General features: G+C 34.3%; 1 protein-coding gene across 1 annotated transcript; it reads left to right on the top strand.

Annotated features, from left to right (window-relative positions):
• Nucleotides 1-1,560: 1,560 nt before the first annotated feature.
• Nucleotides 1,561-6,944, top strand: LOC123903735 (protein spt2-like). The gene is made up of 10 exons (XM_045953312.1): nt 1,561-1,748; nt 2,378-2,447; nt 2,588-2,826; nt 3,249-3,366; nt 4,468-4,542; nt 4,626-4,749; nt 4,851-5,299; nt 5,419-5,558; nt 5,744-5,830; nt 6,564-6,944. The coding sequence occupies exons 2-10, from the start codon at nt 2,397-2,399 to the stop codon at nt 6,664-6,666; spliced, it is 1,386 nt and encodes a 461-aa protein (XP_045809268.1). The 5' UTR covers nt 1,561-1,748; nt 2,378-2,396; the 3' UTR covers nt 6,667-6,944.
• Nucleotides 6,945-14,419: the final 7,475 nt, after the last annotated feature.

Genomic DNA, 14,419 nt, shown 5'->3' with positions numbered 1-14,419 from the left:
ATTGTCAATATTAATATGAACACAACCTTAGGAAAAATCACCACTGAAAAACAATCACTATTGGAAATAAACTGGATTGATGAAAGGAAGCACAGGGAAGGAAAAACTAGGCATGGCCGGAAAGATACATACAAAGTGGCCATAAAAATAATTAGTGTGGAAGCCAACACTACCACCACAAATTTCAAAATACATAATGTAAAACATCAATATTTATTTAACAAACATATGTTTGAAAGCTTCAAACATCTAAAATAAATTCGTTTTGAATCGTAGAGTACCTAATACCTTAGAAATCATTTTTCATGAGCAATTACTTGTTTTTTTTTTTTTAAATAAAACTTTGACGCACACAAATAATATAAGGTATTGCAATAGGAACATTCTGAATGAATCCAAAGTTCCAAAAAGATAAGAGGAAGAAGCAGCTCATACCTAGAACCAATCACAGTTCAATAGGTTGTTGAGAAAGCTAAATCCATTAAGGTCAACTATTCCCTCAAATGAGCATGACTAGCTAGCTATCAAACTTTCCTTCTCCTCAAACATTCTATTGCAAGTATAAATATCAAATGGTGTCAGATTTATGCTGCATTCCTCGGGAATTTTGTAAGTTCCCACATCCCATAGTCGAAGTCCCAGCCACTTCATATGTGATGTGGTCAAGTGAGCAGCATCGTATGACATGGTTTCAGAGCCACATTTGTAGATATGAAAAATGTGAAACCCGGATGGATTTGAATCCATCAAAGCAACCGCTGGAAATTTGAGTTCCACACTCAATCTCTTTGCGACCATCCTAGTGTTCACATCTGGATACCCCTTCGCAGTGGTATACACAGAATACTGTCAAAGAAGCGATCCTCATATAGCCAGAAAAAAGAAACTTGTTTTTCAATAACAATATCAAATAAAACATTGCTATCTAAACCTCTCAAACCCCTTAAATTGGGGATCACTTGAGATAGGAAATTGCTATCTAAACCTCTCAAACATTGGATGATCTAAATGATATAAACTTTCAATCCAACGGTGGATTTTGTAAAATTTGTATTCGTTGAAGCGTTATTGAGCGGTGTAACATTACTCAAATGTTACACCGGTGTAATTTGAACCCTCCCCATATATATAGATTAGAAAAGAACAAGTATTATTAGGTATTTTGCTGAGGTGTCAAGACTGGATGCAATCTACTCCCAAATTAATTCTCAAGTCATTTATACGTAGGGTTGAGCATGTTGGATAATCCAAAATATCTGTCCATAACCAATCCATAACCATTTGTTATAGCCGGACATTAAAACCAAATATCACAACCGATTTAATTGTCACAAAACAGGTTATAAAATCAATTATGTCTATAACCACTCTTGTAATCGATTTTTAATTTTAAATAAAAACCGGTTTTTGATTTAATAACTGGTTTCAAAAACCGTTACCGACCGAACTACCAAGTGATCTATGACAAAAGAAGCCCAAGTACAATTGTGGGCTGTGAACCTATAACTATATAAGGGCCCAAATACAGTTGTAACAATTATTTATATATTTTCCGAATCTTTTACATTAGACTCCGAGGGGGAAAAGATTTGATGGAAAATTCTGGAACAACAACATCAACAAAATAAATAAAAACACTATTCCCCTTCCAATATATTTCTTCCCCCTTTTTCCTTTACAACCCTATTCTCGCACGATTTTCATTCATTCATTCCACCGCTGCTCAATTTTCACTTCCAATCATCAAGGTACTACTTTCTTCCTCAATTTTCATTCTTTTTCTTCTACCTGTAACACCCATTACATCTTTTCTTCACATCATCGATTCAATTTTGTTTTTTTCCCCTTTTTTGTTTTCGCGATTTTTTTCAATTTTCCCCCAAATTCCCACTTGATTCGGGTTCTAAACATTGTATAACTGTTGTTTTGATTGTTTTTTGATATGTGTGGCTTCAATTTCGTACTGTGATCATCTTGGTGTATAACAATTTGGGGAAAATAAATTCTAGCGTAATTATTGAAAACCCTAATTTTACTATTTTTCTGAAATTTTTCATTCGTTTTTGTTTCTGGGGTGTTTAATTTTTGTGTAATTCAGTTATTTTTAACTCTGTCAGTTACTTTTGCTGAGCAATTCAGCGTTGAATATAATGTTAATTGCTTTGAATAATCAAGGGTATATTTTTGAAACCCTAATTTTGATACTTTTTTGTTTTGGGAATTTTTGGTGGAATTTAGTTTTTTTTAACACTGTCAGTTAATTTGGCTGAGAAATCCAGTTTTCAATGTAATGTTGATTGCATTGCTATGTGTATCAATTGAGCAGGATTTTTTCTTCAATTGGATTCTGATTTGTTTTTTAACTATTTTGTAACAGTTGATTTGATTCTGTAGTCATGGTTGAAACCGCAATGCGGGGCTATGATAGAGATGGCTATGATAGAGATGTAAGCATTCTCAACTTTAAGGATTGAGAATTTGAGATTTTAACATTGTTTATTCTTGTTTTTTATTTTTATTTTTTATGAATTGAATGTGATTTTCTGATGACTTTACTTTGTTTTCGTGTCTGGTTTCTTGTTTTCAGGAATATGAGGGTTACGATGATTATGAGGATGATGAACAACTGGAGGAAGGGGAGGAATATGAAGAGGAGGGAGTGGAAGAATATGTGGTTGAAGAACCTCGGAAACCTACTAAGGAAGAACTGGAATACCTTGAGTTGAGGCAGAAATTGAAAGAATCAATTAGAAACAAGATGAAGAAGGAGAATAGTACTTCCCTTGCAAATTCCGGTTCTAGAAAGAAGCAAATTCATCAGGATAAGTGAGTATCCATCTTTTAACCATACACATGGTCATATTATGTGTTTGAAGTTCTTTTAACATTATTAGTTTTGATGTGACTAAATTCCTAAGATAATCAGGGAATATGGATCTGGTTTATGAGTGCAATACGATTTTATTTTACTCATTTGTTACTTGATAGTAAGTCCTATTGCTACCCACCACTGTATGTCATTGCCCTGGGGCATGGTAGCAGTCAATTTACACTACAATGTTGTTTTTTTGCTTGTCATCTTTATTAAGTCAGTTATTTCAGGAATATAAACTAATTTTATTATTTGCTTCACTTTTGGAGGTTTCTTTTCTGACATATATTTGCGACCTTTCTCCATACAATATGTGAAATATGTCAATAGGAATAATTTTGAAATACTTGTCTTTAATCTTCGTTTGTTGCTGCAGTTATGGGTCTTTTTTTGGTCCTTCTCAACCGGTTATTGCACAGCGAGTAATCCAGGAGAGCAAATCATTGCTAGAAAATGGTCATTTGGTGCCCAGGCCTTCTAACTCACCTCAAATTGTATGTATTCACCACCTTTGCTTTTCCACATTCCTTTTAATACTGGTTTATCAGTTCATGTGTGATGTCATTTGTCAATATTCATTTGCAGTTTTTATTATTAATTTATACTGTGAAAATTTTTAAATGTGAACTTGTGGTAAATTAAATGCATTGTTTCTTTTGTGGTAATCCAATAAAAAATTAAGCTAATAAATGATGCGTTGCCTTTTTTCCATTTGTTGGGGTCAGCTACATGATGGATCAAACAATGAATATATCTTCTAAACAATTTTTCTTTATGGTTTGGTCTATTGTTATATTGTCGACTTCTCTCTACTTATTAACTATTGAACCTAATTAGTTTAGTCAACTCTCTTCATCGTTGTTTCTGTGAATGTTCTGATATTCTCTTAATTTGTTTAGTCAACTATTTAAGTTGAGAGTCCACAAATCTTTTCTACAGCGGAAACTATCCTAGTTTAACGACTCATCCATAGTATAATTCTCATATCTTCTTCGTTGAGTTTAACTTCCTAATGGTCATTACTGCCTATCATTTAGCTGGCGTTTCGAGCAACTATTTGGGTTTATCATTTACTGTGTGTTTGGAGTAACTTATTTGGGCTTTATCTTATTACATAAGAATATGTGTATGCATTGTAATGGCTTATAAAATATCTTATGAGATGTTCATTATCTGTTTTCAGCTTATTTTGAAAAGCTCACTACAGTTTATAGAAACAAATTATGGTGTGGTTATGATGTATAGTTAACCCGCATAACCTCTTCTCATGGATGTCATATATTTAATTATTTATTTCACTTTGATATTTAGTTCCTTAAGCTTCACTTCCTATTGTAAAGTTCTCTTAGGAGTCAGGAGTGATTCATGACGTGTAAGATTGGGCAGAAATATGACAATTCTGTTTGTGCATGTGATGTGACTGAATGAATAATTTGTTAAATTTTGTTTTTGTGTGTTAATCTTTTAGCATTATTGTAATTGATTGATGATTGATGTTTATTTTTTTCTCAATGCTGTTTACCTGCTGTTACTTGGGATATGCTATCCCATTGCTTTGATGTTATGTAACTTTCTCATAATAATCCTGTGTACAGAACAAAAGTACAAATAAAGTTACTAATGGTGTATTGAAGTCTTCAGCTCATAAGCAGCCACCCAGAGTCAGTGAGGTATTGTAGCTGCTGTGTAAATTTTTTTTGGGTAACATTCTAGTCATTACGTTCTAATATGATGAACTACTGTGTTTTAGCAGAAGCTAGTTAAAGCTGAGAAGCTCAAGGTTACTAGAGATTACTCATTTCTTTTGTCTGATGATGCGGAGATTCCTGCTCCATCAAAAGAGCCTCCATCTAGGAATACATCTATGCGCAGTTCTGGTATGTTGCTGTTTGCATGTGCTGTGTGGTGTTTAATTGTGGGGTTTTTTACATTTTACTGTGATTAAGAAACTTATACAGGGTTTTTGCTGATGTTAAAGTGGGACAAGCAGCTCAAGTTCCAGGAAAGAGTAAACAGTCTTTTAGCAATGGTGGCAAGCTCGTTCGTAGTACTGGTGAGAACCGGAAACCTGTTGCCGGTGCTAGTCATTTAGCTCCTAAACCACGATCCAATTATAAATTAAGTTCTACCAGTCAGGCCAGTAAGGCATCCACAGATTCTAGAAAACAGCTTGGCAGTAACATTGCGAATGGACCAGGCCGGCCGATGTTGCCAAAAGGTATACCTTCAAAGATGCCTGTTAATAAGATGGGGAGTAAATCAGTCACACCTGGCATGAGAAATCCTGTGAATGGTGTACAGAGGCCACCCCCTTCAAAGGTTTCGTCTTCTCTTCCGAAGCATGGTGTGGACCAAAGAAAAGATGTACGAGAACAGTACAAACCCAAAGTATTACCGAGACAACCAGTTGCACCATCAAAAGCTCAGGTATAATGATATATACATATGCACATATATACACAATTTCAAGGACCCCCTTACCCAGAAAGAAACCATGAACTTGATTCACTGCTACTAATCATGGTATATGTTCAATTGCTTGACAGGTAAGTAAGCCACCGCTTAAACAAATTCCAAAGCGACCTGATTTGCATAATCAGCGCCCCAAGAATAATGTTAGGAAACGACACCTTGATGAGCCTGAGGATGAAATGGATTATCGCAGTGCGATCAGATCAATGTTTCGGTAAGTTTTCTATTTTAAAGTCCCCTTTTTTCTAGTTATTGGTACTTGATTTCTGTGTAGTGTATTGAAATTGAAAACTTCCAAATGGGCGAGACTTGTTTTAATGACTGAACATCCTCCATCGTCTTTTCATTTTGTATGATTTATTTTAGTTGATATTGATACTTTTGTTGGTTTTTTTGCAGTTACAACCCTAACAACTTTGTAGATGACGACGATGATCCTAATATGGAAGTAGGCTTTGATCAAATCGCTAAGGAGGAAAGGAGAAGGTAGAAACCAACCTGTTCCCATTCCTTCTATAAAGCATAAACTATGATATTTACGTAGTTCTTCCATCATATTTTTCCTTTTTCATTTAGAAGAGTGTGAAACCTAGTACTTGACAATAAAACCTTCCGTTTTTTCTGAAAATGGGCCTTCGGCTGAATTTTGTGTGCACGCTTATAAAAAAAACCCTCTATCTATTTTTTGTTTTTTTAATTACGTGTATTTTTCCTGTTAATGCACACCGAGGAAACAAAGGACAGTCGACACACTTTTTTGGATAATACACTTTGCTTAGTAATAATTAGGAAAAGAGTTATAGCTACAAACTGTAACAGACTAACACACTTCTCAACACACTCTTTTCAATTAACAGAAGATAGTGTATTAGAAAGTCTGGTGGTAGCATTTACAGTTAGAAAGGATTATAATTAAAAGCTGTTGTGTGAGAGTCTTCTTTCATTTTCCAGATGTCTTTGATTGCCTTGTAAATGGTGATGATAACTTCCTTTACTTATATTCTCATACTTAGGGTGGTTTTGTTTGGTTTTAGAGAATGTTATTTATATATTTTTTGTTTTTATTGATGCAATTTCACCGTTTTCTATATAATGTTGGACAAAATAAGTATTAACCTAAAACATAAAAACATGTTTGTAGTTATGTAAAAATATAAAATATTTTCTAAAACATGCTATGAAGTTAGTATGCTGATGATTGTGTATTGCATGCATGCAGTGCTAAAATTGCTAGAGAGGAGGATGAGCGGGAACTGAGGTTGATAGAGGAGGAGGAGGAAAGAGAGCGCAGACGAAGAAAGAAGCTTAGAGTTGGCCAGTAGTAAACATCAAAGATCTTACTTAGCTTTCAAATTATGGGGTTTGATTGTTATGAAATCTGAATTACTAAATTCAGTCCAATGGTGAAAAATATATTGCACCTATGATCAATCAAATTTGGGCATTCAATCCAACGGTGATGAAATTAAGCAAGTGATGTTTTTGTCAAGCTCGTTTGTATTATATTTTGTAATTTGTAATAATGCTAATCATACAACCAATGATTGCAATTTTTTTTTATTGTTACAAAGGAGGCAATTGATGTGGAGTTAGTTTGATAGATTTGGCCTTCAACCGTAAATTTTATTTTGGATAACATTGTTTAGATGAGATGATTTTTTACATTAATAATCAAGTTTTTTTTTTTATTTTTTTATTTTGTTGACATAAGTTTAATACTCTGGTCCTTTTTATAATTAACACCGTCTCTCCTCGTTGGGTCATATAATTGAATCACAAATATTTTACTCCCGATAATAAGAAAGGAGCTAGGGTAATTCTAAATTTAATAACTTCCATATTGTTTAGATGAGATTGATTATGTGTCAAATAGATATATTTGTAGACATTTTAGAAATTAATTTGATTGAGTATATAACATAGGAATCCGACTCTTTTAAAGTGTGTTTCACTTTAGAGTGTAAAGTGAGTAATATTAACTTTTAATTAATAATAAAATTAAAAGTATATATCATCGGTATATCTTATGTGGACTTTATCCTTTGAGTCTTCATTCCCCTACCGTCTCCAAGACAGAGGCAACACTAGCACACAATTCGCCACATCACAATGTTTAATTTCTTTGAGTCTGCCTTCAAATTTGCAAGGTGGAGTTGTCTATTCAAACAAAGTTGTCATAATGTCATGTATTCATCCAAAGCACGCAAATGTTCATGGGTTAGTATGATGTTGTAGTAACATTTTAGCATTTTTCATATCTTGTTTAAAGTCTGATAAAGGTTTATTGCTCTTTTTCTTGGAAATCAATATTAACTTTAAGTAATGAGGAAAAAAAAACTTTTAAGTTGTTAGCATAGAAAACGTTCTGGTTAATAAAGATATTGGTTGATTATTTAAAAACAATGCACTTCACTAACATGTCCATAAACTGTTTTCAACCTATTTCTATAAGCTCTCCAAGATAGTTTATGAAAACAGTTTGATTTTATTTTTCGTTATAAAAAACAGTTTATATATACATAAGCATTTCTATGCTAACAACTTAAAAGTTTTTTTTTGGTCATTACTTAGTACTATGGAGAAATGACATGGCCTAAATCATTAATTAGGTTATTTAATCAAATCCGACAAGCGATTAATTAGGTTATTTAATCAAACATGGCCTATTCATTAGTACTATGGAGAATGACATTTGTTTGCAGGAACAAGTTGACCGTAGCTCCTTATGGATTTGAGAAATCATTTTCCCTAGAAACCATTACTTTCCACCCCTGTCTTAAACACAAATCTAACACCAAACACCACCCACACCACCAAATCTTCAATTCATAAGCCTACTAGAATTGCTAAGATGACATTTGTGATTGTTCATTGTTGAGGATAAGGATATTTAAAGGGAGTGTATTGTCACCGGAATTAAGTATTAGATTATTAGTTTGTTTTAAATATTAAGATGACATTTGTGATTGTTCATATTTTGATACTTTAGTTGGATTTTATGCGGTTACAACCCCAACAAATTTGTAGATGACGAAGATGATAATATGGAGGTAGCCTTTCATCAAATCTGTATGGAGGAAAAGAGAAGGTAGAAACCTAATAAAATAATAGAATTCAATATGAAACTTTTTGTATTTCCTTGAATTGATATGCTGAACCAATTACACGTATAAATAGTTACAAGCAGTAGCGGAGCCAGGGGTGGCCAGGCAGGGCCATGGCCCACCCCAAACTCACTGGAAATTACTAAAATACCCATGGTATTCTAATAAAATTACACAAATATACTATATATTATTAACACGTGTAATATAATGAAGATTCTTGCAAACAGCTCAGCGGCTAGTTAGTGATCATGGGATTGGAAGTATGTTGGTTCAACGCCTGCCTCCTGCATTTTTACTCCTTTTCCTGTTTATTTTTTAAAATTTGCTTCTTTTTTTTTGTTTTAATTTTTTAAAAAATCAATTTTATATGTATAAATAGATTAAATGATTAAAAATTTCAATGTGTCAATACACTTGATGTTTAAGGTATTTAATTAAATTTTTGATAATTAATTTTATGTTTATTATAATTTAAATTTTTATATTTAATTTATATAATATTTTAGTGTTTTCCTTTCAAAAAATAAAAAATTTAGTGGCCCATCCGAGTTTTTTTTCCTGGCTCCGCCACTGGTTACAAGAGCAACTAATTGATCCTAAAATCATGCTAAACTAATATATACAAATAATACATGATTATGATATTAAACAGAATCAAACAATCATGGGATTGTGATTGGCATGTTGACTCATGATGTTAACTAACATTAATTAGTATCAATATTTTCTTCTATTACTCCCCCTCAAGTTGGAGAGTGAGGATTGTGAACTCCCAACTTGCTTTGCAAGTCATGAAACGTTTTCCCTCCTAAGGACTTGGTGAAGATGTCAGCCTGTTGTTGTTTTGTTGGTACATATGCAGTAGAAATGGCCTTGGACTGTATGTGTTCTCGAATGAAATGACAATCCACTTCTATGTGTTTTGTTCTCTCATGATAAACTGGATTGGCAGCTAGATGTAATGCAGCTTGATTATCACAGTAAAGTAGTGTAGGTGAATCACACTGAACTTGTAAACAAGCTAGCAAATTACGTAACCAAATGATCTCACTTGCAGCATGTGCCATTGCACGATATTCGGCCTCACTAGAAGAGCGAGATACAGTAACTTGTTTTTTAGTTTTCCAAGAGACAGGAGCTTCTCCGAGCTTCATCAAGTATCCTGAGGTTGATCGTCTTGTAAGTGGACAAGATGCCCAATCCGAGTCGCAAAAACCAACAAGTTCCAAGTTATTCTCTCTTGGCAATATGATCCCTTGTCCCGGTGAAGACTTTAAATATCGAAGAACTCGCATGACTGCTTCCCAATGCGCTTGTAAAGGTTCTTGCATGAACTGACTAAGTATATGGACCGCATAAGTTATTTCGGGTCGAGTGATTGTCAAATAAATAAGTCTCCCCACTAGTCTTCTGTACTTTGATGGATCAGAAAAGGAAGGTCCTGTAGCTAGTGCTAATCTGTGATTTTGCTCCATTGGAAAAGATGAGGGTTTGCAAGCAAGCATCCCACATTCATCTAGGATGTCCAAGGTGTATTTTTGCTGACACATGAACATTCCAGATGATCCGCGAGCTAATTCGAGACCTAAAAAATACTTGAGAACACCAAGGTCTTTCATGTGGAAACAATTACTCAAGTATTCTTTAAATTTGGCGCAAGAAAATGAGTCATTCCCAGCAATGACTAGATCATCAACGTACACTAAATGGCGAGAAAAACATAACCATCTGCGTAGGTGAAAAGACTGTGATCTGCTTGACATTCCTTCAAACCGTATGACAAAAGGGATTGGGAGAGCTTGAAATACCAATTCCGTGAGGCTTGTTTCAAACCATATAAAGACTTCTTTAAACGACAAACTAGCCCCTCCTTCAATGCTTTGTAGCCTTGTGGGATATTCATGTATACCTCTTCATCTAGTTCTCCATGTAGGAAAGCATTGCTTACATCCATTTGATGGAGCTCCCACCCTCTTGCTACTGCAACGGTGAGTAAGCAACGAATGGTAGTCATCTTTGTCACTGGTGCAAAAGTTTCACCATAGTCCTCACCTTCTACTTGTGTGAAACCCTTTGCCACTTGGTGTTCTATTGATTAAATGGGTTGCAGCAAGTATGCATTCCCCCCAAAAACGAATTGGAAGGTTAGCTTCAAATCTCAAGGCTCTTGCTACATTCAGTATGTGTCTATGCTTACGTTCAACACGGCCATTTTGTTGAGGCGTTGCAACACAAGATGTCTCTTGTAGGATACCTTCTTGTAGGAGGAACTTCTGAAATGCAGAATTGATGAATTCTGTGCCATTGTCGCTTCTAATACGTCTCACATTGACATTAAATTGTCTTGTAACCATATTGCAAAAATTGATAAGATTTGGCACGGTTTCTGTTTTTTCTTTCATTAAATAAACCCATGTACATCGTGTGTAATCATCCACGATTGTTAAAAAATAGTGTGCACCATTGTGTGACGCTGTGTGATATCTTCCCCAAACATCACAGTGAATGAGATTGAAAGGAGCATCAACTTTATTATTACTAACGGGAAAAGGAGATCTACAATGTTTAGACTTATGACATATGTCACAACAGTCAAACTTATTCAAATTGAAATTACAATTTAGAAAGCTAGATAAATGTTGAAGAGCTTGAGTTGAAGGGTGCCCCAATCTTGAATGCCAAAGCTTGTCTGTGTTCTCTTGAGCAGCAGCAAATGAATGTCCTTGTATTGGTCCTTTGAACACATAAACCCCATCATGTAGATCACCTAATCCAATCTTCCTCTTCGAGGCTAGGTCCTGCATCACACAATAGTTTTTATCATAAGTTACAGTGCAATCTAAGTCCCGTGTTAATTTATGGATTGAGATGAGATTGCAATTAAAATCTGGAATAAACAAAACATCTTTCAAAATTATATTTTTATCAAGGGTTATATTTCCCATTGATTCAACTAGCACTGCATTCCCCGTTGGTGTTATTATGGAAAAAGGTTTCTCAATTCTACGAAGTTTGTTAAAGAGAGATAACAAGGGAGTCATGTGATGCGAGGCACCGCTATCTAGCACCCATCGTATCTCTCTGCAATTACCAGCCATGTTGGAAGCTTCTTTGTTGGCGGGATAACCATATATTTCAAAACATCTAGCCTTGATATGGCCCACTTTGCCACAGTGGTCGCATTTATCTTTGAGTTTGTGTCCTTTTGAGGAGTGAAAGGCTGCTCCTGACTCAATCTTTACTTCTCTCTCCTTTTCAGCCGCAAGTCTTGACTCTTCTCTTTGAATGTGATTGAAAACACGCCGAAGAGAGGGCATTGGTTCAGAGTTGAGGATGGTTGCCTTGACATGCGCATATTCCTCATTGTCAAAGCCTCCAAGAAATAAGTGAACTCGGCGATCTTCCTCTCTTTGGATCAAAAGTTTTGAAGTTCCACAACTACATTCTGGAAGTGGTTGAAGTTCATCCAGTTCATCAAGAATACTTTTGAACTGGGTATAAAATTCAGTGACAGTAACATCTGATTGTTTTTGCATCAGACATAGAGTTCGCCATAACTGGTGGATACGTGGTGCGTTTGTTTGTGCAAAACGCTCCTCTAAGTCAAGCCACACATCCTTAGCTGTTGACGCATGTGAAATGCTCCCATGGAGATTGGGATCTGTTGAATTGATGATCCAAGCCATCACCATGGAATCTGCCTTTTCCCACAGATAATAATCTTCATCGTGTGATGCTGGTTTTTTGACAGTGTCGTCAATAAAACCGAGTTTTGTCTTCGCACGTAGGGCTGTTCTCATTGAACGAGACCACGTTCGGTAATTGTTGCCTTTGAGCAACGCAATAACAAGAGGAGTTCCTGGGTTATCTGAAGAACTCAAATGATATGCAGGATTAGGAGTGATATTTGTTTCCTTGACATTGGAAACGTGATCCTCATGTTTTTTGCCGGCAGCGGAATCCCGGTTTTTTCCGTCATCGGAATTGACCAGCTCTGATACCATAATAAAATAATAGAATTCAATATGAAACTTTTTGTATTTCCTTGAATTGATATGCTGAACCAATTACACGTATAAATAGTTACAAGAGCAACTAATTGATCCTAAAATTATGCTAAACTGATATATACAAATAATACATGATTATGATATTAAACATAATCAAACAATCATGGGATTGTGATTGGCATGTTGACTCATGATGTTAACTAACATTAATTAGTATCAATATTTTCTTCTATTAAAACCAACCTGTTCCCATTCCTTCTATAAAGCATAAACTATGATATTTATGTAGTTCTTCCATCATATTTTTCCTTTTTCATTTAGAAGAGTGTGAAACCAAGTACTAGACGATAAAACCTAGTAAGTTTGCTGATGATTGTGTATTACAATTTACATGTATACAGAGCTAAAATTGATAGAGAGGAGGATGAGCGGGAAATGAGGTTGATAGAGGAGGAGATGGAAAGAGAGCTCGCAGATGAAGAAAGTGTCAGAACTTTGGTTGGGGGAGTTTGTTGCGAATACATGAACAAGAAGAAGATGAACATAAATTCCAAAAGCGTGTGTGAATACACTAAACTTTAGGTTCGATTTGCCCCAACCAGTTTATACAAACCGGATGCAAATTGGATAACCAGTGAATCCCCTTCAAGATACTTTTGAAACCATGATATGAATTGCACGCTCATATCAAACATATTGATTAATGATAGTTTACAAAATAAAGTTTTCCTCAAGGACTCTTGTGTACTAGAGAAATGAAGAAATGACTTAGAAATATTTTAGACAAAATTTAGACTCATATCATGAACATGATTGAATGTATTTTTCTGTTTCATGAGTATCTCTTTTTATAAAGAAACTTATATCATTTGATGAAGAGAATTTTGGAAATTCAGAAAGTAGCGTAGGGTTAGCCAGCAGTATCATCAAAGATCATACTTCGCATTCAAATTATCGGGTTTGATTGTTACAAAGGAGGCAATTGCTTAGCTTGATGGATTTGGCCTTCAACCATACATTTTATTTTGGATAACATTGTTTAGATGACATGATTTGAGTTTAATAATGAAGATTTTTTTTTGTGACATAAGTTTAATAATAAAGATGGATTTTGGTTTCTCATGAGCTCGTATGAAACACTGTCCAGCAGAGGCAGAAGCTCGCAAAAATATCACCACTACAATTTTTTTTAACTGATTTTTCGTTGTCTTACATCGTCTAATATATTGGATTTGCCACTAAATGTCACTAAACTTAGATTATACCCAATGCCTTCATCTCATTAAACCTCATGTCTTAATTAGATCATATAATTGAATCTCAATATTTCACTAATGAGAATAAGACAGATTAATAAACTTCATTAGTAAAATATTGCCTATTTATTAATCTGTCTTATTTTACTAATGTGTATGTTTGAATCTTGTTCTATCTCTTTTTTTTTTCTTTATAAAAGTTTTATACTTTTAAATTTTCTTTGGTGAAGTTTTAAATGAAACAACTTCTCATGCGAAAGGGTTCTCTCTGGTGGGAATTCCACTGGATTCCCTGTGGTGGACATCTTATCCTTTCAAAATTGCTTTTAATTAAATAAACAAACAAATAAAAAAAATGAATAGTTAGGATTGCACCGGAAAAATAACCTCACTGAAGACAATCTCATTCCCTTCTTAGGCTTTGAGTTTTAATCTAGTCCCTTCAAAGTTTTGTTATATCTTTATTCTCTCCTTTTATTTAATTTATTTCATTCGAGTAAGATGATTTTTTTAGAGTGACAATATAGTTGGATATTTTAGTTAACTCTATTTTTATCTTTATAAAAAAAAATTACTCTCTCCGATTCTATATATAAGAAAAAATGTACTTTTTAGATTCATTAAGAATCTAATGTATCGATTCATAATATAGTTCAAATACATTAAATTTTTAATGAATCTAAAAAGTAAATTTTCTACCGG

This window comes from Trifolium pratense, linkage group LG2 (assembly GCF_020283565.1).
Source record: "Trifolium pratense cultivar HEN17-A07 linkage group LG2, ARS_RC_1.1, whole genome shotgun sequence".
Classification (NCBI taxonomy): Eukaryota; Viridiplantae; Streptophyta; class Magnoliopsida; order Fabales; family Fabaceae; genus Trifolium; species Trifolium pratense.
This window is presented reverse-complemented; position numbering and strand designations above follow the sequence as displayed.

Coding starts and splice junctions, on each gene's coding strand:
- LOC123903735 (XM_045953312.1), top strand. CDS start 2,397: ATGGTTGAAACCGCAATGCGGGGCTATGATAGAGATGGCTATGATAGA. Junction 2,448..2,587: donor GAGATGGCTATGATAGAGAT/GTAAGCATTCTC, acceptor TCTTGTTTTCAG/GAATATGAGGGTTACGATGA. Junction 5,300..5,418: donor TTGCACCATCAAAAGCTCAG/GTATAATGATAT, acceptor ATTGCTTGACAG/GTAAGTAAGCCACCGCTTAA.